General features: G+C 41.2%; 5 protein-coding genes, 1 long non-coding RNA gene and 1 pseudogene across 8 annotated transcripts; 4 read left to right on the top strand and 3 right to left on the bottom strand.

Moving 5' to 3' along the window:
* Positions 1–2284: 2284 nt before the first annotated feature.
* LOC108063920 (protein Turandot M-like) lies at positions 2285–2731 on the top strand (annotated as a pseudogene).
* Positions 2732–3675: 944 nt separating this feature from the next.
* TotM (Turandot M) lies at positions 3676–5105 on the bottom strand. Its single transcript, XM_017151225.3, has 3 exons — positions 4917–5105; positions 4119–4230; positions 3676–4059 (listed from the first exon to the last, which is right to left on the bottom strand). Exons 2-3 carry the CDS (start codon positions 4139–4141, stop codon positions 3687–3689), a joined length of 396 nt encoding a protein of 131 aa, XP_017006714.2. The 5' UTR covers positions 4142–4230; positions 4917–5105; the 3' UTR covers positions 3676–3686.
* Positions 5106–5200: 95 nt separating this feature from the next.
* On the top strand, positions 5201–6022 carry LOC108063938 (acylphosphatase-2). Its single transcript, XM_017151226.3, has 3 exons — positions 5201–5506; positions 5681–5807; positions 5863–6022. The coding sequence occupies exons 1-3, from the start codon at positions 5443–5445 to the stop codon at positions 5975–5977; spliced, it is 306 nt and encodes a 101-aa protein (XP_017006715.1). The 5' UTR covers positions 5201–5442; the 3' UTR covers positions 5978–6022.
* A 618-nt stretch (positions 6023–6640) lies between these two features.
* cype (cytochrome c oxidase subunit cyclope) lies at positions 6641–7404 on the bottom strand. Its single transcript, XM_017151227.3, has 3 exons — positions 7262–7404; positions 6870–7043; positions 6641–6808 (listed from the first exon to the last, which is right to left on the bottom strand). The coding sequence occupies exons 2-3, from the start codon at positions 7037–7039 to the stop codon at positions 6745–6747; spliced, it is 234 nt and encodes a 77-aa protein (XP_017006716.1). The 5' UTR covers positions 7040–7043; positions 7262–7404; the 3' UTR covers positions 6641–6744.
* A 416-nt stretch (positions 7405–7820) lies between these two features.
* Ncoa6 (Nuclear receptor coactivator 6) lies at positions 7821–19447 on the top strand. 2 transcript variants are annotated; one of them, XM_017151125.3, is made up of 6 exons: positions 7821–8577; positions 9565–9745; positions 9806–11131; positions 11881–16350; positions 16983–17483; positions 17547–19447. In XM_017151125.3, exons 1-6 carry the CDS (start codon positions 8563–8565, stop codon positions 17606–17608), a joined length of 6555 nt encoding a protein of 2184 aa, XP_017006614.2. In that variant the 5' UTR covers positions 7821–8562; the 3' UTR covers positions 17609–19447. The 2 variants fall into 2 exon arrangements, with proteins under 2 accessions (XP_017006614.2, XP_017006613.2); XM_017151124.3 differs by having other exon boundaries at positions 9562–9745.
* Positions 19448–22096: 2649 nt separating this feature from the next.
* LOC138911972 (uncharacterized) lies at positions 22097–23676 on the bottom strand. Its single transcript, XR_011417606.1, has 3 exons — positions 23522–23676; positions 22675–22839; positions 22097–22583 (listed from the first exon to the last, which is right to left on the bottom strand). It is a non-coding gene; the product is annotated as an uncharacterized lncRNA (long non-coding RNA).
* LOC108063923 (carbohydrate sulfotransferase 11) lies at positions 22221–25367 on the top strand. Of its 2 annotated transcripts, XR_011417605.1 has the most exons (4): positions 22221–22723; positions 22788–22843; positions 23727–25156; positions 25215–25367. XR_011417605.1 is itself a non-coding variant. In XM_044394900.2 (3 exons), the coding sequence occupies exons 1-3, from the start codon at positions 22221–22223 to the stop codon at positions 24512–24514; spliced, it is 1347 nt and encodes a 448-aa protein (XP_044250835.1). In that variant the 3' UTR covers positions 24515–25367. The 2 variants fall into 2 exon arrangements, 1 of the variants encoding a protein (XP_044250835.1); XM_044394900.2 differs by having other exon boundaries at positions 23727–25367.
* The last annotated feature ends 456 nt before the right edge of the window (positions 25368–25823 follow it).

The following is a 25823-nucleotide window of genomic DNA, read 5'->3' as shown; positions in this document are numbered from 1 at the left end:
ATTGCTTGTCTACTTTACAACTATGCCTGCTTACACTGTAATTAATGACCAAGTAATCGCTGGATCTGTGATGATTTTCGGATTGCCGAACTTACGGCTTCTGTTTTTGTCCGAAATTTCAAAGCAACTGATGGCTTTTTTATCATTTCGGTTCACTTCTACTCCGGTTTTTCTTATCGCAAAGGCAAAGGCCAAATAAAAGGCCCCCTAGAGAGCGACCAAAAAAAGACAACTGTTTAGAGCAGCGGTCGGCAGCGTCCTATTAAGTGAGCATAGGAAATTATTCTGCTCGAGCGCTGCCTCCACGTATACTGTAGAACATCGGTCTGCGCACACACACTGTTTAGCCGCCTCGTACAATTTACTCACACAAATGCAAAACAAAATGTAAAATGTAATGTAAATGTAATGTAAAACAAATGTAAATAGCGTACCGCGCATAATGAATTAAAACTTGGATTTCTCCTTTGCGCGACGTAAATTAATTAATTAATCATACTTATGGTGGTTATTTTCAGTTGGTAAAAATCTTTAAATAAACCCAATAGATCAAATACCATACCTTATTTTTTAAAACATTTTTATCGCCTACACAGCCGCCACTAAACGATTTTGAGTTTTATTTTTGATCGAAATTTTTGATCGAAAAAATAAAACTCAAAATCGTTTAGTGGCGGCTGTGTAGGCGATAAAAATGTTTTAAAAAATAAGGTATGGTATTTGATCTATTATTTTTTGATTTTTATATAAAACTCAAGGAATAACTGTTATTTTCCAAGAGGAAAATAAAACTCAGGGAATAAGTGTTATTTGTCAATTTTTATATAAAACTCAGAGAATAACGATTATTTTTTGAGTTTTAAATAAAAATTGCAAAAATAAAAATCATTGCGAATATGTAAAATACAATGTTTTATAATGACAGTGGTATAGTTTTTTTTTTTTATGAGTCTTCCTTGTCGTTGATTTTTTTGTTTAAAAAAACAAAAATAACAGTTATTTTCGTTCCCTGGCTAAAACTGATCCATATAATAGTAAAACGTTCCCAGCAATCGAAATGTAAGTTTGGACCATAAAAACAATTTTGTTCGGATCAAGAATGTAACTCTAGAAATATAAATAAAAAATATTCAGACTGTATTTTTTAGGTTTTTTCCTTCCTCTTGGTTAAGCTCGAACGAAAAGCTAATATTCCATTAAACCAAATGAAAATGCAAATTAAATGCTTCTGTCGTTATTTTTTGACAAAGTTTTCAATGGACTAAACTTTAAGCCTTGAAGTGTAGGAAACGAAATGTGATTAAATGTTCAGTAATCTATTTATTTGCTCATAGATGTCATTTAATTAACACCATTATTCAAATGTTTATTTAATTCGTCTCTTAAATTAACTGGAGGGTTGATTGGGTACTGCCACGGCCATTTATATTTTGGTGTCGTTGGTGAAGAAATAGTAGGAAACACCGCCGAATGTTGTTTTTCAGTAGTGAATTCATCGTCGCTTTGGGCATATCCGTTTCCAAAAAGACATCCTATGAGAACCAAGAGGCAACTAGAAAAAATAAAGCTATTTCAATTATTATTAGTTCTATTGCAAGGGATTACTATGACTTACCCGAAGAAAATTATAGGATTCATGTTGTAGCTTAAGCTCTTGATTTCCGAACTGATATTTCAATCCCTGAGGGATCTCTATTTATACCAGTTATCACATTGTTGAACGTTTCTAAAATTCGAGTTCAGCAAAAACCTTGCATTCCAAGAATTGTTTTTCATTCGCATTAACATTGATTAGCGTTTTCCAAGAATATAAATAATAGCACCTAGTATTCCTTATTGCTTCGTACTTTTTTTAATTTGATAAATTAAATTCTTTTATATTTTTGTAAGTGACGAACTCACCCATATTTAGCACGAACCCTTACATAGATGTTCAAGAACGAGTATAATTGAACTAATAAATATATGCAAACAAAAATGGAATAGATGTTTGCCTATTTGGTGACTTTTCCAAGAAATCCAATAATCTGTTGAGAGTGAAAAATAAATATATACAATGAAGCGTTCTTCGAAAAATGAGTAAACTAAACTTAAGATTATCAGGCCTTATCTGTGGCTAACTGCAATGATTAAAAAATGAATGCGAATGCATATCAATTCTCGGTATAAAATCAATTGCTGAATTCACATTTTTGGTTGAGCTGCTTAGTGTCAGAAGGGGTATAAATAGAGACCCCACAGTTAATCAAATATCAGTTTCGAAATCAAGAGCTCAAGCTACAAGATGAATCCTTTGATTTTCTTCAGGTAAGTCATTGTAATCCCTTTTTGTAAAAATAACCTATATTATAATATTTTTTCCCAGTTGCCTAGTGGTTCTCACAGGATATCTTCTTGAAATGCCGAAAGCGAGGATGAGTTCACTACTGAACAACAACGCTTACTTCAGGTGTATGGCGATTCATCGGTGGATGAAGCCACTAGATATAGAAATGTCGACGATCTAGCCAAGTTCTATGACAAATACTCCTCTGACCTCTTATTGCCAAATCCCCTTAAGGAACGTGCCCAGGATATCTTTAGGCGGTATAAGGAGGAACAGTCTCGTGCTGTTGAAGTGGATGGTGTTCCGGCACAAGGAGGTTTCTGGGCGCCTCTCCTGAAGATTCTCATTGTGCAGCTGGGCGTGGAACTGGCCTCTGAGGGAATCAAACGTGCTACAGCATCTTAAATCTCAACTGGGAAGTATAACTCACCCAAAAAGATTTATTTGGTGTTAAATAAATAAATACATCATTATGAACAAAATATTCTAACTATTTGTTATTTTGGGAACTGGCTAACTGCGTTCTATTTAATTTTACATTTTTTTTGCAAAGAAAAACGAAAAGCGGACAACAAAATACTATTATTAAAAACATCTGACATCATGGTTCTGGAGTTACCAGCCCAAGAATGGAAATGGTTTTCCCATGGGTTGCATTTCAATGGAATCGAAAGTTTTCTCATGGAAAGGGACTTCATGAGAGGCATCAAAGATCAAAGATGTTTGGTCTTCTACCTGCATATGGTCGCAGTCTTCAAAGTATTCATAGTCTATTTCGTCTTCGTAGTCTTTAGCATTGCCTAGCCGAAAAAGGCATCCTGATATGATCACTAGGTAGCTGGGAATAATATTATAAATACTGTGCTTTTTAGAGAGGAAGTAAAAGAACTTACCTTAAAAGAAATGCAGAATTCGTGTTTTGTCTAAGCGCCGGATTTCGAAACTGATTTATTAATTGAGCTTTATTTATAATGATTTTAGTTTGGTGCAACAGGTTATTTCCCAAAAAAAAAATTTTTAATACAATCTAATACCGAAATCATTAACATTGAAAAATACTTTAGATGTTCTTGTGGAATAATCTCTGACGTATTTTTAATTACAATTAAATTGAATGATTCACAAGAGTACAGATAAGAGATTGAAATTGGGATGTAGGTTGAGCTGACTGACGATAATGAATGCAAATTGTAATTGATTACATTTTAAAAATGATTAATTTTAATAGAGGAATTAAGCGAGTCCCAAAATAATTAAAAGTTAGAATTTTATGATAAAAGTAATGTATTTCTTTGCTTATAAATTTTATTTTATTTTTTTATTATATAGTTTTGGATGATAGTTTTATCCCAATTGAGACTTAAGATGCTGTAGCACGTTTGATTCCCTCAGTGGCGAGTTCCACGCCCAGCTGCACAATTAGAAGCTTCACCAAGGGCAGCCAGAATCCTCCTTGAGCCGGGACACCATCCACCTGAACAGCACGAGCGTTTTCCTCTTTATACCTCCTCAAGAGATCTTGGGCACGATCATTGAAATTGGGTGACAATGCGAGGCGAGTGGAGTATTTCTCATAGAAAGTGACTAGATCGGGGACATTCCTAAACCGAGTGGCTTCATTTATCGAAGAATCACCATACACATGAAGTAGGCGTTCTTTTTCAGTGATGAATTCATCGTCGCTTTGGGCATTTGTGCTTCCAAGAAGACATCCCGAGAGAAGCACTAGGCAACTGGGAAAAAATTATTGAAAATTTTAATAATTATTTCAAAATTGATTTTCCCGACTTACCTGAAGAAAATAGTAGGATTCATGTTGTACCTTAAGTTATTGATTTTGAAACTGATACTTGATTCACTGTGGGATCTCTATTTATACCCCTTCTGACATAAAGCAGCTCAACCTAAAATGTTAATTCAGCTAATTCATTTTATACCAAGAATTAATATGCATTCGCATTTATTTTGTAATCATTGCATTTCTGTGGCTGATTAGTTATTGCTACGTAGTTTTCAAAGAACCTTTAATTGTATATTTAGTTTCCAAGGGATTATATTTAGCCAGCATAGAGTTATTTCTGTGTTCTGGGTTTCCGCTTTTTCTATCTTGGTCGAGGGCAAATTCCTAACACAAGGATAACACATTTTCATATTATACCATATGCATAGAGATTTCCCTTTCATCGAAGGAAAATACAAATAAAATGCACTTGTTGTCTGGTCTTATAAAAGTCTCACGGCCCATCTGATGCGCCTGCTATGAACTTGTCATTCCCCACATTTCTCAAAGGTGCATTATATAGAAAGCGAAATCAGGGGGTCCCAAAAACAAAGTCTCTGCATTGTTTTGGTTCAATACATTTTCGTGAGGCGATGAAAATGCACAATTATATTGTTAAATTGAGCAATGTGCAGACTTAAATCAAGATAATCGTATGATTTTGAGGCTATATACAGATATAATGGGTACATGTAGGGTATTTCTGCAATATGTTGATATTGAGGGAAGATTTAAGAATTAGAGAAAGGAATCACCTTTTAAAAGTTTTCTTTTTATAATAAAAGCATTAATTAAATAATGAATACTCACTTTTAAATTACACTTAAAAATCTATTATAATTTTTAAAACGATGTTTAACCGATCTCTTTCCAAAATCCCAACGTAGCGCACCTAAAAATCAGATATTGACCACAAAACTCGACTGTCTGTGACCGTCCCGAAAGATTCCTATCTCGTTCGTATTTTCTTTTCTAAAAAAAATAACAAGAAAAGTAAAGAGAAAGAGGCAGAATGCAATGGGCGGCTAAAATAAATACGCAAATACAAATCGAAAACGCAAAATAGAAAGCAATTGATATGCTACTTGGCATTTTAGTTTTAAATTTGCGACGGTTTGCTGAAAATCAAACTAGCGATCGCGGCGGAAAAAATCGCTTTTGAATAAAATAAATAATTTTCAAAAAATATATACTAAAGGATTCCAGTTTTTGTAGAATTTTAAACAAATATTTGCTGGTTTTTTAAGTGCGTATAAGGTGATAAAAAAAAGGCAACATAAAAAACCGAGGAATTAGGTGTTAAATTTACATAACCAAAAGTTCGAAAGCTATCGAAATGGGCATTCCGGATATCCGACTGTTGGTGACGCTGGACTTTGAGGTCTATGGACATGTACAAGGTGCGTTTGGGATCAGGAATCGGGGCTAGAAATCAAAGCGATCTAAAAATAAAACCCCCAAGTAGCTGGTTACTTTGGGGTGGCCCCAACTGTCCTTGGCTTTGTTTCACGCCCCATTCCACTTTCTCTAGACCATATAGAAAATATAGTAGCTCTGATATATCCAACCGGCAGGCCTGAATCTCACGAAAGACACCCGCGATCGCTGCACCAAGGCGGGAATTACTGGCTGGGTGAAGAATAGCAAGCAGGGCACCATTGTGGGGAAGATGCAGGGTCCCAAGGACGAGGTGGATAAAGTGTGGGTATTCCAGAGATATATATTTTGAATCCAAAGTAATGTATTTCCTTTATAGAATCACCTGGCTGTCCAGCGAGGGCTCTCCCGGCTGTCAAATCGATCGATGTGAGCTCCGCAACCAGGGAAATCTCAGCCGACTGGACTACAAAGACTTTGCCATCAGATTTTAGACGTTCTTCCGCCCAGATTTCGGTGTGCGGCATCATGGTTTTGTGTGTTTGTTTTGTGCATTACTTCGATAAGTTTGTAAATACGAGTAAATAATAAAGAAATTAATAATAATTTGATTGAAAGCTTAGTTTGACTTGGATTAAAAATTCAATTTCTACAAACCCCTAGGTTAGTTTTAGTTTTAAAAAATAAATTAAACAAAAACTCAATTAAAAACATTATACGTTAAAACATTAAAGTTTTCAAAAAATTTTATATTAAACAGGGAATGAAAAATTATTTAAAGCGCATATTGATGGAATTCGTTATTTCAGTTATAGGATTCATGTGAGTTATAGAATTAAATTCAGTTTATACCAGGGAAAGCAACTTTTTTGAATTGATAGATTAATATTAGTTTAAATTTTATACTCTCATAAAAGAAATAAGTATACTTTCTGAAAGGAACTACCAATCTTTATAAAAACTTAATCCCACTTACGTTGGAATATGAATCTGTTCTACACTTACTATTATTTTTTAAGATATTTCGACACATAAGCATTGATTTTTACAAATTCTGGCTTGGTAGTCATATTATATGGACTCATAAATAACCCGAATTCGTGAGTTTGGACATAACCGTAGTCCTTAGATCCAAAATAAAAACGCCTTCGTGCACATACGTAGACTGAAATCTATTTAGTTTTCAATACAGAAGCGTAACACTCGCTATACAACATCTTTTGACTTAGACTACATGTGTTTTTGTGGGGGTAATAATAGTCTAGCAGGACTGGAAACGACCGGCGGCCTTCATGCGCTCGAAGGACTTGTTGGCATCGTACTTCCTGTAAGTTTAGATAAGGATAAATCAGATATCTTTTAGGGATATTATGGGTTAGTATTTACGAGTAGAAGTCGGCGTAGGCGGCCTTCTTGGGATCGTTGACCAGAACTTTGTAGGCAACGGTGATCAGGGCGGTGAGGCCCAGAGAAATGGCCAGGTTCTTCTTGATGGTGGCATTGTGGAGGCCACGGAGCACGGGTCCCACGTTGGAGGTTGCTGGAGTGTTGGCCATGTCGCTGTAAAGTGAAGAAAAATCAATTATTATATTATATTGCTGGGCAGTTACGTAAGGTCTTCAAAGGTAGTGGCCAGAAATCACTTGAAAGGGTTTAAGTTCTCGATAGAAACTAACTAAGTAGATAAGCCTACTAATAACATTGCTTAATTACTTTTTTCCTATCAAAAATCCCCTTGTAAATGGTTCTAAAAAAGAAAATTCTTGTTATGTACTCACATTGCAAATTTCAGAATCAGAGATAGTGATGGGAGAAAAACCTATACTATCGGTGTTTCCATCAAGGTGGCAGCACTGCAAATATCGATTAATAACTTGACCAAAAATATCCAATTTGATTTTATGGCAGCAATTCCAATACGCTGTATTTATTTTACACATTTAGGAAAATAAATTAAAAGTTTAAAAAATAAGTGGAAATACCAGAAACATTAGAAACACAATTTAATAATTTACAACATTTTAAAAAGGGAGGTTTTCCAGTTTTAAATACAATACAATTCTAGACTAGTGAGAAGCTGCCAACTTGATTCGTATAAGTATGAGTCTGCTACTGCTTTAACCGCAAAATAAATATAATTTCTTAACAATATTAATACTTTTTTTAATAATCACAAAAAACGTCTATAATTAACAATTATTTTTAATATCAAATTTTTCAAACCGTACAAATCGGTTGGTAGCTCCACTGGTGCAGAAAACCGGTTGGCAGCCCCCTTTCCTGCTGGAAACCCGAAAAAGGCCGCCAAATTTAGGTAATTCCGACCCCCGCACGTCTGGCAACTCCGGCTGGAAAATAAAAATGGCTACCACTGTGTGCTTGTTATTGTTCGTGGAATTTTAATAATTACGAAGTTTTTTGTACAAAATAAACAGGATAAACGCATCGCTGCAGCGCCAATTGAGGGCCGAAAAGCAAGCGCGAATCTTTCGACATCGAACAGAGCTACAAACGAGTGCCCGCAGGCGAACGAACCGTGTGAAATTAAGCCCCCGAAAATCGGCTGCCCGAATGCGTGAAAATTTTCGAGACCCGCTAATAAAGCATTATTATTCGGCTGCCGGATGTGAAATGGATAACAGTGGGGGCCTAAAAACCACTAAATTGCCCTGAACAATAATCTAAAGGCGGGCAGGCGAGATTTCCAGCAGGAAAAGCGCTTGAAAAGTGACGCAGGAAAATCCGTATCCGCGCCCCGCACGTGTGTGTGTGAGTGAGTGTGTTGTGTGTGTGTTGGTGAGGCTACTACTAAAAAAAAGTAAAAAGCCAAAAGAGAGAGAAAAAAAATAATAGTGGAAAATGCCCAAAAACAAAAGTCGCAGAGGTTAAAAAAAACTAGTGGGGAAAACACGAAAAAAGACGACAATAATTCAGGCCTAAAATGCGATTTGTCCACTTGCAATTAAGATTTCAAACCAAATCCAAAGGACGCCACGGCGGTGAATCGAAAGCTAAATGCGAGAATTGAGCAGCGTTCTACCAATTAAACCTACGACGCGTGCGATTGTCGTGTGATGATATGCCACTTAAACAGGTGAGTTAATCGCTGTTTCGCTGCTTTTTTAAGCGCAACCGAACAGCTGATTTGCGATTATTGCACTTCAATCGGTTCTTTTCTTCTTCGTTATTTTGTTTTTGCCCTTACACACTTGCGTCACCCACGCAATAAAAACAAAAACAATAGGCGGCACTAATTTCTTGCTCTCAGGTGTTTCTTATTTCCAATTTCTTATTTCCTTTACCCCCCTTTCCTTTCCTTTTTTTTTTTTTTTTGATTTTATTAATCAGCCCGCCCGCCCCCCTTTTTACCCCCCGCCTTCTTTCCAAGCAAGTATTTTGGTTACCTTTTCCCTCTGCCACACACACTTGCCCACCCATCACACACACACACGCACACCCTTCCAAGAGGCCAAGAAGAAAAATGGCGACGACGTCGGGGTATCGATAACAACCCGCAGAGCGAAGAGCGAGAGAGAGGGAAAACGCACGCACGCATGTGAAAATGCAACCTGTGGGCAGCAGCAGCGGCAGCCCCGCCCCCTTTTCCGTGCGCCGCGCGTGGAAAATGCAGTCAGCTGAAAAGCCCTTTGGGTTACTTAATTCAAGCGTTTAACTGTTGTCGAAACAAATTGTTGTTGGAATTTCCAATGAGATGGGCACTATGGCTATCCCGCTCTAGCAGTGTTAAAGGCAGGGGCAAAAACAAATGGCTATGAAAAATAATTTAAATATATTTTAATAACAAATAAATAATAGATTGGAAAGCTGTGCATTTCATTTAATATTAAAGTTTGGAAATGTGTGTTTTCCCCATAAATTATGGTGATCCAATGCCTGTGTGTGTGTGTGTGTGAGGGACCAGGGCTGCCAGACCCCACCGATAGTTATCGATAACATCGAGTGTCATCCCTAGCAATTTCACTATCTCCGCTCTTCTTCTTCTTGCCTCCTACTAAAATTCGGCTACTTAAATGTTAATTAATTTAGAAAAATGCCTGATTTTCTGCTACAATTGCAGCAGCTTGAACCGTCACTGGTGCGGATATTGGTCTCGCTCCCCTGGGACGCAGCTCAACGGCTGCGCCAGCTGGCCAACGATGGAAATCCCGAGCTGCGCGCCCTCAGCATTCAGTCGGTGCAATTCGAGGGCGATTCTGTGATAACTTTAAAAGTTGGTGGACAAGATATTAAGATAACCAAGGGTGAGTACTATCTATAATTAGTAAATAACCCTAGTTAATCTATTAAACTCTTTATAACAGATAATGTAAACGAGACTCTAGAGGCGGCTGGCTCGCTTTCGGGCAACAAAAGTGGTCTCCTAACCACGGGATTCGATGGCCCCAGTACCAGCAAGGCGGCCTCCGCCTTCTTGCAACAGCAACAGCAGCAGCAACAACAGCAGCAGCAGCAGCAGAGGATTCTGCCCCAGAACGATGCAATCTCACTTCAGCAAAGAAGAGCGGCGGCGGCGGGTCTGGGACTCCAAAAGATGCCACTCCAAATGCAACAAAATCAGCAGCAACAGCAGCAGCAGCAGCAACAACAGGTGGCCCTGACTCCCGCCGTCTTCAAATCCCCCAATACCGTTTGTCCCATGGAGGGCAAGGTGCCCCTGCTGCTTCCCTCGCCCTCAACCACCCGGGATTTCCCATTCGAGAGCATGCGGCAGGCGAGAGTGCTGCAGGGTAGGGAAACAGGAGCTGCTTTGGGTCCACCTTTGCCGCCACCGCCTCCGCCGCCAAATGTAACCCTCAAGGTGCTCAAGCAGGCACCGCAGAATGGCGAACTAACGCCCACAACGCCGCCAACGACGCCAGGAAGCAGCAACAGCAGCAGCGGGAGCAAATCTCAGTTTATCCAGCCACCGCCGCCGCCTTATCCCGGTTTGGGTGCTCAAACTGGAGGGCAGCAAAGCAGCAGCAGCAGCGTCAGTTCACCGATTGCCATAGCCAAGCCAGCCATTGTGACGGCACCCAGCCAACAGCAGCAGCAGCAGCAGCTTAACCATCCGCCAACGGCCACGTCGACGGGCAGCAACAACATAGCCATATCGTCGCCACTGCTGGTTAATCTTCTCCAGAACGACGGCAATGCCATGTCCAATCCGAACCAGCTCAAGTCGCCGCAACAGCAGCAGCAATCGCCGCTGATTGGCATGAGTCCCAGTGGAGCGCAGATGATGAACTCCCCCATGCGATCCTCTGGCCCAGCGACGCCCAGTGATTTCCTGATGGGCGATGTGCTGAGTCCGGTGGTGCCCTCCTCACCCACAACGCCCCAGGCGGCGGTGGCTCCACCTTGTCCGCCGCCCGTGGTGATAAGGAATCTGCAGCAGCAGCAACAGCAGCAGCAGCAGGCGATGCTCAGTCCCAGCGGCAATGGCAATCATTTGTATACTCAACAGGCGCAACAGCAGCAGCAGCCGCAACAGCAAGGACCACCGCCGCATCGCTTTCAACAGCAACATCAGCAAATGTCGCCGCAGGCAGTGGCCCTGCGACAGCAACAACTTCAACGACAGCAGCAGATGCGATTCATGCAGCCACAGCAGCAGCAACAACAGCAACAATTTCAGCCTGCACCTGGTAAAAAAACCTCTGCTTAGCTTTTAAGATCTGATTTCTATTCTATATTAAGTTGATTAGAGCCCTGCAAGAATGGATTCAATGAATTATTTTGAATTTTTTGTTTTATATAAATGAATTAATTCGAATTTTGAGTTTAATAGAATTGAATGAATGTAAATTTTGAGTTTAATAGAATTGAATGAAAGAATGTCAAACGACAATTTCTTTTGAAGAAAAAAGGGCCATCATTTTGTGATTAAATCTGCATGAATTTTAATTTCTAAGCACTTAAAATTGATTTGTTTTTTCAGCTTGCAACTTACAAAAATTCATAAAAATTATTCATTTATACATTCAATTCGAAATGAATTAGAAAAACATTCAATTTATTTCACACGAAATTAAATGATTTGATTTGTTAAAAATTTTCCACTTGTTGTTCTCAAAAGAAAGCACAAAAAAAAATGGCAAAATCGAAAAATTCTTAAAAATTATTGATTAATTAAATTAATTCGTAATGAATTAGGAAAACATTCAATTTATTTCACATATAATTGAATTAAACAAATCAGAAATTTCATGGCATACTATGATAAAACAAAAATTAAATTTATATTGACAGATATTTGCTAATTTTTGAAAATAAATAAATAAATTCACGCAGGGCTCTAATACTAATAAGACATAATTAAGACATCAGATTGTTAAATGATTTAACTAAATCAGTTGAAAATATATACTAAACTGAATTTTCTTCCTCTTAATAGATTGCTTCAACAACATGGTCATGAATCCCATGCAACAGCAACAGATAAGACATCAATTGAGACCTGGTGGCCTGCCGCTGGCTCCTCCGCCGCCTCATCCGCAGCAACAGCAACAGCAGCAGCAGCGACTGATGAGCCTGCAAATGACGCAAGCGTCGCCGCAACAGCAGCAGCAATTCATGAGTCCCGCACCCTCGCCCGCCTCCAGTCACCATTCGATGCACAGCCCGCTGATGCAGCAGCAGCAACAGCAACAGCCAGCTCCTGTAACTGCAACCTCTGCTCCCAGCGAGCATTTGCCAGCCAGCAATCCACACCATGTACCTGCAGCTCCGCCACCGGATTACAATCAGGCGGCGGCCAACTCCCGCTGGCCACTGGCCGGAATCAATAAGCCGATGGATTCGGCCACCAAGAGCAGTTTCCAGGAGTTTACGCGCTACCAGATGCAGTACAATCTTCAGCAGCAGCAGCAGCAAGTCAATTTGCCAGGGCAGCCGCAACAGCAACAGCAGTTGCAGCAACAACAGCAGCAGCAGGTGCAGCAATTGCCTCCCCCTGCGCTGCCGAATCAACAGCAGCAGCAGCAACAGCAGGCGCAGCAGCCACAGGTTGCTTCAAATTCACAGCCACAAGGTCAAGTAGATTCCCTGATGTCGCTTTCCGTGCTGGATGCCCTGACCACAAACGATTTGGATGCCCTGCTGCCCACATTAAACTGTGATCTGGATTCTACACTCAGTCTAGAGGATAAAAACGAGCTGGAATCGCTGTTGCAAGATGCCAAGGATCTGGATTTGGATTTAATAGAGGATAATCTATCAGCAGTTGATATGGATGCGCTGAATACGTTGGAGGCGCCACTGGAACAGCAGCAACAAACGCTAATGCAGCCGCAACAGCAGACGCAACAAATACTGCAAATGCCCTACCAGCAACAGCAGCAAAATCAACAGCAATTGCAACAGCAATTGATGATGCAACAGCAGCAGCAGAGGCAGCAACATGTGCAGCGACAAATGCAATTGCAACAGCAGCAGCAATTAAATCAAATGGTGCAGCAACAGCAGCCGCAGTTGCAAGTGCAGCATGTGCAGCAGCAACAGCGTCCGCCGCAAAAGCAATTTATCATTAATCCACACACCGGCGACATGGAACCAATGGCCAGCGACGATAGCGAAACGGAGGCCGAGGAGGAAACAGCGCAGCCGCAATTCCGTAACAGCAACATGAGCAACCTGAGCAGCTTTAACTTTAATCCCGCCAACGATATGCTTTTGCCGAATAATCTGTTTTCCGAGGAGGATTCAAATTCAGCGCAGCAACATCCAATGGGTATTAATAGTGATCAGGAGAGATCGCGCGATTCCTTGGCCTCAAATAAGTCAGCAACTAGTAGGGCTAGAAAAACGCCCGTCTCGAAGGCAAATCACAGTAATCTGGGTGATAATTCCCCAAGATCTAGCAACAGTTCGCCTTTAATTGGCTTGAACTCGCCGCAATCCATGACAGCTGCCGTTGGAGCGCCCAGCAAGAAGGCCAAGCCGAATCTGCTGCGCGGCAAGCTGCAACAGGGAGTGAAGGAGCGCAAGGCCAAGGATCCCACGGCCACGCCGAAACCGAAGAGGGAAAGGGCCAAGGGAAATGCCAAGACCAAGGCGGCCGAGGAGAAAATAAAGCTGAGATTGAAATTAGACAAGGTGGAAAATGCGCCGGCAGCGGGTGCAGGTTACGAAGGACAGATTATAATCAACCAACAGCAGCAGCAGCAGCAGACAATTGTAATAAACAACCACATGCAACAGTTGCCCATGCAAACGCAGCTAATGACGTTGCCTACGCAACAGCAGCAGCAACAACAGCAGCAAATGCAACAGCAACAGCAGCAGGTGCCTCAAATGCAGCAACAGCAACATCAGCTGCAACAAACTACACAACTGCAGCAGCAACAACCCTCGCAGATTCAGCAGCAACAGCAGCAACAACCTTCGCAGATGCAGCAACAACAACCGCAGCAACTCCCACAGCAACACCATCCTGTTTACAGCAACTTTACGCAACAGCAGCAGCAATCTCAGGCCATCCCCGGACCCAATGAACCTCGTGTGCCTCCCCTGCAGATTCGTTTGCGCGGCAAAAACCATGTGGTGGTCAAGAACACGCGAAAGGAGAGGAAGAAGGGTGCGAATCAGGAGGTTAGCTTAGATGAAAGGCAGCTTAAGCGCAGCTACAGCGATCAGCCGCCGCAGCAGCTGCTGATGGAACCGGTGGAGAATAAGCAGACGAAGCTAACGCCGCCAACGCCGCATGTCAATGGATTGCCTATACTCATACAGAAGACGACGCCAGTGGGATTACAACAAGGAGGAGTTGGAGTAGCTACCACCACCAAGACCACCACCATTGTGGCGGGAAAGAATGGGCTGACTATAAGTGCCATTGTGGAGGCTCACAAGGCGCAGCAAAGCCAGGCGCTGGCCCAATCCCTCAACGATCCGCAGCTCATAGTGGGCTCCACCAACACGGGAACCACACCCACGCCTACAATCACCACCACCACCACCCTGCAGCAGCAACAGCAGCAACAGCTGAGCAAAATAGCCACCTCGTTGCCCAGCAGCATTACTTTGAGTGCCATCAACAGCAACAATAATAACAATAATAATAACGCAAACAGCGGGAATAACAACAATAGTCGTCTGTTGACCATGAAGAATCCTATCAAGACTGCCGCCACCATTACGCCCATTGTGGGTGGCAAGCCGATGACAAAAAACCATAAGCCGCCGCCATACATCACAGCCGTGCAACAGCTGCAGCTGCAGAAGCAACAGCAACAACAGCAGCAGCAGCAACAGCAGCAGCAGCAACAGCAGCAGCAACAACAGCAGCAGCAACAGCAGCGACAACTGGCGGCGGCCGTAACCATGTTGCCCAGTGCGACGACATTGAAGCGTGTGGAGATCACAAAGGTCACCGCAACGCCGCAGGTCATCGAGCAGCAGGCAAGCAGCATCATAAACCCATCAGCAGTGGGAACAGCAGGAGTGGCCACTACGATCTGTGATAGAAAGTTGCCAGTGGTTATGCCGCCCATTACCACAGTGGTGGTTAACTCCTCCTCGGTATCCACCGCCTCCTCCGTGTCCATAATCACCACCTCTACCTCTACCTCATCGCCGGCTGCTCTGCCCAGCACGCTGCGCAACTCGCCCGCCAGCAATGGCAGTGGAACGCCCGGTCATGGCAACAATGGCGGTGGCGAGGACAGCGGCATTGAGTCGATGGATGCTCTCTCCGAAAAGAGTCCCCATCAGCTCTCCTCCAGCAGTCCCATTCAAGTGAGCAAGGCAACGGCGGCTGTTCAACAGCAGCAAATCATCACCACAACAGCAGCAACTGCGGTGATAGCCACGCCAGTAGTTGCAGCACCATCAAGTTCCCTGCAACAGCAGCAAAAACAGCAGGCTGATGATGAGATTGAGAAGGCTTTAGCCAAAATGGAGGGCGATTTTCCCGAGGATCTTGAGGATATTGTTTCCTCGATGATCAAGGAAACAAGCGAATCATCTGCTGGTGGTTTTCTCAACAGCCTGGAGAACTCGCTGCCAGCGGCAACAGTTGTGACAACAACAACAGCACCTGCAGCAGCCACGACGAATGGCGAACACCATATACTCGAACACGATGATCTCATCAAGAAACTCACAGATGGCAAGCAACCAAAGCTGGAGGAGATGCCACCGCTGCTGACCATCAAAAAGGAGCCGGCGATTAAGACGGTTGTCCAAAAAGTGGAAGCCAAATTGGAGGTAAAAACTGAGCCACCGAAAGTCGAGCTTAAATCAGAGGAGAAGTCGGTGCAGCAGGAGAAGCAGCCTTCCAGCGAGACAAATTCAACCGCCGCCGCCTCCCTGCAGCCCATTTCGATTGAGATACCCTCGCAAATAGAGGGTGAAACGCTGAGGAAAAGGACGCGGGCCAGCAGTCGATTGGAGAGTCCACTGGATGCACCCAAAGCGAGTCCCGATCCGGCAACAAATACTCCCAGCACCGCCAAGAGTCTTTCCCGCGCCTCATCCACCGCCAGTCCTCGAGTGGTCACACCCACGCCCAATCACAACAATAATAATAAGAGACGGCGGCAGGAATCCGAATGCGGCAGCAGTAATGATGGTGCGGATTCAGCCGAGAATAGCATTAAACGTCCCCGGGTGAGCAGCGGTAATGGAAGCGGCACCTCCAATAACATTGCACCTGCCGAAACGACGACCGCTGATGCAGGAGCTCCCAAGAAAGTGGAGATTGAGTCATCCGAATCGGACGAGCCGCTGATCGAAGTGGCCGGCAAGGTGCGAAACTCCAAGCAGGCGCAGGTGGAGGCCGCCGATGCGGCAGCAGCAGCAGCAGCAGCAGTGGATAAGCACGTGACGCGGCGAAATGCACAGCAGCTACAACCGCCGCAGAACAGTAAGTGGACTTTGATCGAGGGGAAGGTTGGGTTAAGGTTAAGGGGTGATAAAATATGTTTAGTTTCAAGCAGGGTTCAGAAATTGACACACATGTTTTAACATGTGAAAAATTGTATTTTACAGTGTGTCAAATATTTAAGTGTTAAAATGTGAAAAATATTTGTAAAAACACACAGCTCCCTTGTGTTTTTTACAAAATGTGTTATTAATATGAAGTGTTTTTTACACACTGTGTTTTTAACACATGAAAATTACATTACGAGACGAAGGGAAAATTAAAACTAATATATGTTAGTTTTAACCATTTTTACTCTAGAAAACCGCTGATTTTTCAGTTTAACATTAAACTCTGACATTTTAATGTCAAAAACTCATTGTGTTAAAAACACGCTGTGTAAAAAACACGTAGTGTAAATAACACAAATGTCATGTGTGTTTTATGTTTCTAACATATGTAGGATATATTTTTTTACACACAAGTCAATAACTTTTTTTGAACTAAACACTGAAACTTAACATGTTAATAACACAAGTTTTTTACAGTGTGTGTTATTTTTGGAACCCTGGTTTCAAGCTACCAAGCTACTATTTAATTAAGCATATAAATAAATGTTATTAATTTCCCAACAGAAACGACCGCTGCCACTCCGCCACTTGGAACACCGCGGATGGGCAAAGCTCAGGCGCCAATTGGAAACACCACTGCCGTTAATAGCAATCACAATAGCAGCACTTCCAGCACTCCCATTGCGGTGACCTCCACAGTGACGACGACTACGATGCCCGGCGGCGCCGTGGTGACCACCACCACCACCAGCCAAACCAACAGCAGCACGAATGTGGTGCATGCCACACGAGGAGCCACCGCAGCGGCAGCCAGCACCACCAATAATAATGCCAGCTCGCCGACGGACGAGAAGATCGGCACACGGCGGAGCGTGCGGGCCAGTGCGGCTGCCAATAAGATCATCTACAGTCGCAGCAATGCAGCCGCAGCTGCTGCAGCAGCCGCCGCCGCGGCAGAGCCGAAGGGAACACCTGGAAAGGCGGGAGGAGCAGCAGCTGTGGGTAGCAACAATGCGGGCAGTGTGGAGAGCGTAGCGGAAGCCCGGCGAAAGACCCGCAGTGCAGGTGAGGAAATATAAAATATATATAAATATATATATATCAATTAATGATTAATTACCCTTACAGTCATTGGCGAGTCCATGTTGACCGAGGGACGCCGGAGAAGAACGTCGCGTGACTACAAGTGACCAGAGTTTTGCGCCTTGGCTAAAGGCTTGAACCATCCGAGCGATGCGCACGAAGACGATCTGCTGCAGCTATTCGAAGACTTTGAGCAGCAACAGCAGCCGCATCAGCAGCAGCAGCAACAGCTGGATATCAATCACGGCAGCAGCAGCAGCAGCTTTCCTTTAGCCCAGGCGCAGGACGAGGATGATGGTGATGAGACGGCCGAATACGAGAATCTGGCATCGCGAGCAGCCGGCGGCTACATGGAGGAGGCCGATCACCTGCTGTCCTACCACAGTAGCAGCAGTGCCGCCGACGTGGAAGTGGATGAGGTACTTATGCCCGAGCTGGCCAATGCCACTGCGTTGGATTGCGGCAACTTTGTCGACTACGATGAGTTCAACCTCTGCCTGAACAACATTCTCAGCGAGGAGGACGACAGTGGCAGTGGCAGCGGCGGCGGAGAAGGCATCGCCACGAAACACCAGCCGACTTGGCGCGATGCCGGCGACGTACTGAACATCGTGCAGCTGAACAACGATTTGGGCTTGAGTTTCCAGGAGTTCGCCAGCGAAGCGACAACGGCGGATGAGCAGCGATCCGCCAGCAGCAGCTCGCCGCAGCTGGCGTAGTGAAGTCGAATCCACGGACGGCGGCGGCTACTTGTATATATATCACACGCACTGATACCGAACGCTTTCGTTTCGTAGTTCTTAGTCCTAGTTTCCGTTGAGGATTTTGTATAGTTAGTGGTAGCCACAAGTTGCAATAATGTTGCGTCTCATAGCGAGCAACATCACACCCAGAAACACTCTAACACACGAACACACACGGTTGCAAGCGCCAATTTACGTTTACACTTTGTTTTCTGCCCCCAGTCCGAGTTTATCAATCGTCTGGCACTGCTATTAATCCCCCAAGAATCCACCCATTGGAAATGATTTGCTAGTCAAGTGAAACAGGCAATTTAATGTATGTAGCTTATAGCTCAGAAGATGAAATTTGAACAAATTAGTTGAGTAACGCATTTGAAAAAGCTCCCCCTAAAAAACTAACGTAGAATAGATGGCTGAAACTGAAAGAAAAACATCTCCGCGAAAACTCTCTCACACGCATGCATAGTTTAATTTGAAATCTTATTTCCATGGACCGATCCACTCTGTAAATATTTTTTGATTCTTCACAATGCAACATGAACACATTTCTAGCTTTAGGTTGTCTTACTTTTACGCGCTGCGCCCAGTCGAAAGTCTATAAGAAGCTGGATCCGTTGGATTGAGCAGATCAGATCAGAGCAGACCGCACGTTTACTCTAGGTTTTATATTTTTTGTAACCATTAAACATATATGAATACAGTACATACATACAGATATAGCGTATTAGTTTCCGTAAGCTTGCGTTGTTTCGAAAAATTTGTTTTTTAGTTTTAATCGCTCTAGCCTAAGGACAGTAATCTTAACGCGAATTCTTTACCAACAATATATGCACATGGAAACCTATGCAATAAGTTAGTCAAAAATGTAAAAAGGCCAAGCACCAGAAAAAAAATGAAAACAAACACAAAAACCTACAAAACGAAAAAAAAATACAAAAAATATAATGCAAAAGGGAGGATCAGTCGCCTAGTGTTTGTCGTTTTGCAAAGTGAGAAAGAACTATATAATGTTATATATTTTGCATATGCAAGACACTTAAGAAAGAAAAAGAGGAATATCGTGAAAAACAAACCACACAAACACAAAAAAGTTGTATTGTATATAAGGCAGGCTCTATTTTTGCTAAATGTTATTTGAACAAATAGGGGAAAACAAAGAGTAAAGTAATTGAAGTAAAGCAAAGGCAAAGCGCTAGACAAAAACACAAAACAACAACATTATATATTGTTCAATATTATTATTACCTTATATATATTGTATGATTGCTACATAAAATAATTCTTTTGATACTTTAGCATAACTTGCATATATTCATATAGAACCGCTAAACTAAACGTATATAGAACCCGAATCCATAACTGCAAACCACACCAGCCACGGTCACGACCACGCAATAAACGCAAACCGGCGAGAAAATTGAAGCATATTTAGTGAACCTTATTTAAACACACACTTCGGACAGCCACAATAACCAACAACCAACAATTGCAATAAGCCAGCCCGATGAGCACACAGAAAACACGTTAATGGAAATGTTGTATAAAACGTATAAATAATTTATATACCGCTTCGTAAACAAACAGGCAACAAAACAACACACACACATAAATAGAAGATATATTTAAATATTTAAAACAAACCACACAAGATGAACAACAACAAAAAACGAAAGTGTCTTAAAACGTAGTATTAGAAGTTTATTATTAATTTGTTTGTACTTTAAAGTAAAATATTTATAGAAAAAGAAAAAATACAAAGATTTAATATACACAAAAAATAAAAAACACCGGGTTTTTAATTTTGAGGGAAACTTATATCATCGTATATATTTTTTAGAGAAAATATTTTAGTGTAAAGTGTAAAGTGTGGGATTGAATCACAATGTCTAAATATCGAAAATATCGATAATTTGCTATTTCTCGATATTTGATTAGTGTTTCCCTTCCAAACGTAGATATTATCGAAAACATCGATAATTTTCCAGCTGTAGTTTAAAGGTTTGTAAAGTATTGGAATAAGAATAAACTCTAATTAATATATAAATAAAATCTAATTAAACGTTTTAATTTATTTAGTTTAATATTTATTTACCTATTATAAATATTTTTTTTCAAATTTTAATTTATTTTGCAAACTTTTTCCGATGATCACATCGAGACCCGAAGGTCCTGTGATTTTTTCCGGTGGCCAGCAGCAACATTCCCACGGTCCATAAGCTCTCATTCTCTCTGCGCCGGCGCCTGGCAAAGAATTGTCGGCTTCCGAGGAGAGCTGGACTAGGACTACCAGCAGGGACCCGCAGCAGCTGCTCCTGCCAGTTGAGAGCGAGTGGCCGACGCGAGCAGGACGGCAGAAGCGGAGCAGGCAGCAGGATTTCCAGGAGCCACGAGCAACACGTAACCGAGCGGCCCCAGGTGAAGAAGGAGGGGCAGCTGAGGCTGAAGGAGCAGCAGGCAGCCATAGGCTTTCAGTATACACAGAGGGAGCTCCCCCCCAGAGAAAAGGATATATATATATAAAAAAAACGCCTGCCGCGCTTTAAAAGTAAGTTTAACTATATCCTTTATAAAAATTACAAAGGGGATTACTTCCCGAACCCGCAGAATTATACCAACAGATGTGCTAGCCATCAGATAGCCAAAGCTTTAACTGCTTTCAAGTGGTCTCCTAGGTGTTGTGAATACTTAACTGGCAATTCCCAGTCCTGGCCAGCAAAATGACCCCATGGCAACATTAACCAGCTACTGGCAACTAGCAACTTGCAACGGCAATTGCATGTTGACGCTTAAGGATGACGTCCTACTTTTCGAGAGAGTTTTTTTTCGCCGTTTTTCGCTCAAGTGTGTCTGTGTTGGGGCTATGATGACGTAGTTTGCTGGCCTCATTGCTTGTGTGTGTGTGTGTATGCTTGTTAGGGTGTTTGTCGCCTGGTGTGTACACACCAACAAGTGTCGCCTGGCCAAAGCGACCGAAGGGGGAAGGGTGGCTGAAAAATTAATGGGAGTTACTTGGCCAAAACAGAATCCAAAAACAGAATCTGTAAGCTTTCACTTACTTTTGTGGTCTTGAAAAGGGTATTTCCATTTTGTAGTGAAGTTCAAGAAATTTTATTTTAATATATGGTAATCGAATTTTTAGGATGTCGTGGAAAAAAAGATTTTAGACAAGACAAGTGCTATAATAAAAGTTATAATATTAATAATAAAATAATTATTTTATAATGTTTTTTAACGTCTTAATGTAGTGAATGAAAGATGTCGTAAAAAAAGATCTAAACTAGAATTTTTAAAATTTAATTTACCATTTTAGATCAGACAAGTTTTAAAATAAAAGAATAAATATTAAATAACACAATGTTATACAATTTTTAACGTCTTATTGCAGTAAAAGAAAGGCTTAATGAAAAAATGATAATAAAATAATTAAACGAAGACTATAATCGCTTAAAATAATTCTTAAAATAATAATAAAATATTTCAATTAATATTTTATATTTGATTTTTTAAAAGATAAGATTTTGGAGTTTTAAAAACCTAAAATGTTATACCATTTTTAACGTCTTATTGCAGTAAAAGAAAGGCCTAATGAAAAAATCATAATAAAATAATTAAACAAAGACTATAATCGCTTAAAATAATACTTAAATTAATAATAAAATATTTCAATTAATATTTTATATTTGATTTTTTAAAAGATACGATTTTGGAGTTTTACAAACCTATATTGTAAAAAGGAAGTTTTTTAATATCTTATTACAAAGAAGGAAAAGGAAAAAATGATTAATTAAACAAAGAATTAAATCTCTCAGAATATTCTAGGAAATATTTATAATTCTTTAAATATAATAATATTAATATTTATTATATTTATGACTAAAAGTAAATCTTTCTATTTTTTCAATCCCATTTAGAAACCGCCGAAAGCCCGTGGAACATGCGGCGAGATCGCTGCAGGACTCCTCGGTAGATTCGCAAGATGCTCATCCGCCTGCGCTATGGAAGACGTCTGCAGACCTATCTGAAGATAGGTGCCTGTGTGCTGGTGGGCCTGTGCTACTTTGCCTTCCTCTTCCGCGAGTCCCTGAATGCCTACGAGCACCGGGAGAGGGTTACGGCGGCGGAATTGGAGGCGGACTCGGCGGAGCCCTCGAAGCAGCAGCTCAAGCTGAAGCGTCAGCAGTTGCAGCGCCAGAGGATTTTGGCCAAGCAGCAGGAGCAGGGAAAGGCAACCACGGGTGGAAATGCCAGTGCCGGGAGCTCATCTCCGCTGGCTGGTGGAGCAGCTCCTCCGCCGCCTCCGGCCAGCACTCTGAATCCCGTCTATGAGTACTCCGAGGAGCTGCACAGTAGAACAGAGCGGGAATTGCAAAGGAGGAGTGAACATCTGGCCGCCGTCTGCGATCGCTATAAGCTGCAGGAAAAGTACCCACCGAATCCCTGGGAGTTCTTCATCTCACCTGGCCACAACAATCTCGTCTGGTTAGTGCGTTGGGATCTATTTCTTAGGATCTTATTTTCCAACCATATGTTTGGTTACTTTCAGGTGCAACGTCTTCAAGGCAGCCAGCAGCACGTGGATGTATTATTTTAATATACTGGGTGAGAAAGATTAAAAATAAAGATTAAAGATAAACAAAGTTCTAGAAAGGAAGCCAGAATAATTAAATTGAAATTTATTATTATTATACACACAAAAAATATCATGTAGTTAAAAAATCTATGTGCGCATGTAAATTTCTGGTAATGCAATACGCATATCTTTTTAACATGAAATTTCCATTTCGAGCATATCGTACTTTCGGGGCCGCATATCAAGTTAAAATTAATATTGCATAATGTAAAATTGATCTTCGTTTCATATCAATTTTTTTTGGGAGTAATTATAATTATAATAAGTTTTCTCATTTATGGTATAAATTGAGAAATTAGAAGGAGTTTTTCTGTCTGCTACCTAAATCACCTTTGAAATGGCAATTATTAAAGTTATAAAAAATTACCGCATTTTAATGGAAATTCCATGTGATTATTAGTATTATTTTATTAAAGTTGTTTAACATGACATTTTGATTGATCGTTTCCGGGAAAAGCTTTTTCGAACTTTCATTCGAACTCTTTTATTTATCTATTTTTCTGATTTTAAACTACCTTTTTAAAGTAATTGAAAACACACAAAAAAAACATGTCGCCGAAAAATCGATATGTGCATGTAAATTTCTGGTTATCCAAAACTCATATCGTTTTTACATTAAATACTCATTTCGACCTTATTAAATTTACCTGGCCCCATATCAAGATAAAATTGATATAACATCATGTAAAATCGATCTACGTTTCATTTCAATTTCTTTTTGGGGTGTAATTGACCATATTATCTATCAGAAAAAATTAAAAAAAAAAGTATAAAACAATTTTAATTTTAAATACCAATAATGATTAAACTTAAAGACATATTAAACTAATACTCCTATGATTTGTTTTCCAGCTGGCTACGATGTGAAGTATCTGCAGCGGACGGAGACTCAACCTCTGGAGCTGGCGAGAAAGCGCTTTCCCCGCCCGGAACTGGGCGAACTGATGGAGCTGCTGCCGAGTGCCCTGTCCTTCCTCTTCGTGCGCGATCCCTTCGAGCGGATACTGAGTGCCTACCGGAATAAGCTGGAGGGGAATAAGAACACCTTCTACAAGGCGCTGGGCAACAAGATCGTGCATCGCTACAGGAGGCGCAATCTGGGCGGCCCCTGGCCAAGATGTGGACCCACCTTCGAGGAGTTTGTGCGCTTCCTGATTGCCGAACATGCGGCGGGCAAGAGATTCGATGAGCACTGGGCTCCCGTCTACAGTTTCTGCACTCCCTGCAGTGTGAACTTTACTATCATAGGCAAAACGGAGACTTTTCAGAGGGATTCGGAGTTCATAATACGGCAGGCGGGACTGGAATCCTTGCTCCTCGGATTGGGAAAGCTGCCACAAAGGAAGCAGCGCAAGATTGGCAACCAGGCGCGAAGTGGTGTCAAATCGGAGGCTCTGGTCGAGCGATACTTTGCCGATCTCGACCGCTCAACGTTGGACCAATTGCTCAATATATATCGCATCGATTTCGAGCTCTTTGACTACGACTACCGCAGGTACTACGACATGGTGCATCCCTGGAGTATGGAGCAGACCACATCCGCATCTGAATCCGCATCGGGAGTGCCACTTCCTGTTGCATCCACCAGTACCACACCTTCTATAGCCTCGGGTGGCCATTCCACCCAGGGTCAGAGGTAGGATAGTCAAGCAGTTCGGCATCGATCAGTCGTGAAACAATCTTATCATGTACCTTTTTACACGAAAACTCAAACCACAGACAACAAACGAAACACTCTCACACGATTAACAGAACAACTAAACCCAACCGAAGCTAACAAATCTACCAAAAAACCAAAAAAAAGTTTAAGGCCAAATCAACGTTTTCCAAAAACGAAAAAATACACTCTTGACCTCTCTTAGGTAATGCCAAAGAATGAAAAAAAGTGGATAAGATGAAACGACCGAGGAGGAAACTTAGTTAGAAGATGTAGCATTTTGATGGATTTTTTCAGCCACCAAAATTCTTACACAAGACCCTACAATTTTACATGGCGTGGCATCTGTTGTGTTGTAGCTAGTTTATAAGTACCTACAATTTACAGTTGCACTCTCAAACCAAACGAAACACACAAAAAAAACGAAACGATATATTATATAGTTAAACGATAAATATACAGACCTCTATACCAAATATCGCGAACGCTATTCTTCATGGCAAGGCTGGAGAGTTTATACAACCAGAAAGTGAGAAATCGTCTTAAACCAAAGAAAATTCTGTATTTACACATATTTACAACCGAATCCCCAAAAATACCAAACCCTCAACAACCACAACATATGGTACTTACTATTATTAAGTTATTATATTTACCTATATATTAACGAAATTTATAAACAGGTCTTGATCTAAGTCTATAACTTTTGTGGACTAGATTCGTTTTTCCTAGGCTAACGAAACAAGCGACAAATTCGATATTCAAGTTTTCAATATGAAAATGATACCAAAGAACGGATAGAAAGTATTTGAAACTTATAAAAGAAAGAAAAAACCCAACAACAAGAAAAACTTTTCATGTGATGTTTAAGGATTTATTATAAAGACAGAGAATATTTAATTATTATACTTATACTGTATTTCGAATAATGATAATGAAAACGAAACGAAAAACAAATTAGTGACATACACACGATATTATTCTAAATAAATTTAAATTTTCAAAACTTTTTTCGTTGTATAAATACAAGGCAACCAAGTCATTAAGAATAAATAATCTCTTTACCACTCGAAAAGGATGTTTTATTTAATTTCAGGAACCATTCTTTAGTCAAGTTTTCTAAGACCCGCATTTCCTAACTACCCATATTTATTACTTCTATGACAACCCTCGACCATGCTGTAATATGTGATCAACTCGTGAAAAGGTGATGCAATCTTTTCTAAAAGCTCTGTAATAGATTAGCTCACATTTACAGTTGCAATTGTAATTTGTTTAGCTGATTTTTTTTT

Source organism: Drosophila takahashii, chromosome 2L, assembly GCF_030179915.1.
Source record: "Drosophila takahashii strain IR98-3 E-12201 chromosome 2L, DtakHiC1v2, whole genome shotgun sequence".
NCBI classification, from domain to species: Eukaryota; Metazoa; Arthropoda; class Insecta; order Diptera; family Drosophilidae; genus Drosophila; species Drosophila takahashii.
The sequence above is the reverse complement of the archived record's forward strand: the minus strand, read 5'-3'. Positions and strand labels throughout refer to the sequence as shown.

Bases quoted from the DNA above. Each gene is read 5' to 3' on its own strand.
- TotM (XM_017151225.3), bottom strand. From the start codon at position 4,141: ATGAATCCTACTATTTTCTTCAG. The intron at 4,060-4,118 runs GTAAGTCGGGAA...ATTTTTTCCCAG, and splicing joins AATCCTACTATTTTCTTCAG to TTGCCTAGTGCTTCTCTCGG.
- LOC108063938 (XM_017151226.3), top strand. From the start codon at position 5,443: ATGGGCATTCCGGATATCCGACTGTTGGTGACGCTGGACTTTGAGGTC. The intron at 5,507-5,680 runs GTGCGTTTGGGA...TCCAACCGGCAG, and splicing joins GGTCTATGGACATGTACAAG to GCCTGAATCTCACGAAAGAC. The intron at 5,808-5,862 runs GTGGGTATTCCA...TTTCCTTTATAG, and splicing joins AAGGACGAGGTGGATAAAGT to AATCACCTGGCTGTCCAGCG.
- cype (XM_017151227.3), bottom strand. From the start codon at position 7,039: ATGGCCAACACTCCAGCAACCTCCAACGTGGGACCCGTGCTCCGTGGC. The intron at 6,809-6,869 runs GTAAATACTAAC...CTAAACTTACAG, and splicing joins GCCTACGCCGACTTCTACTC to GAAGTACGATGCCAACAAGT.
- Ncoa6 (XM_017151124.3), top strand. The intron at 9,746-9,805 runs GTGAGTACTATC...TCTTTATAACAG, and splicing joins AGATATTAAGATAACCAAGG to ATAATGTAAACGAGACTCTA. The intron at 11,132-11,880 runs GTAAAAAAACCT...TCCTCTTAATAG, and splicing joins ACAATTTCAGCCTGCACCTG to ATTGCTTCAACAACATGGTC.
- LOC108063923 (XM_044394900.2), top strand. From the start codon at position 22,221: ATGCTCATCCGCCTGCGCTATGGAAGACGTCTGCAGACCTATCTGAAG. The intron at 22,724-22,787 runs GTTAGTGCGTTG...GGTTACTTTCAG, and splicing joins GGCCACAACAATCTCGTCTG to GTGCAACGTCTTCAAGGCAG. The intron at 22,844-23,726 runs GTGAGAAAGATT...TTTGTTTTCCAG, and splicing joins GTATTATTTTAATATACTGG to CTGGCTACGATGTGAAGTAT.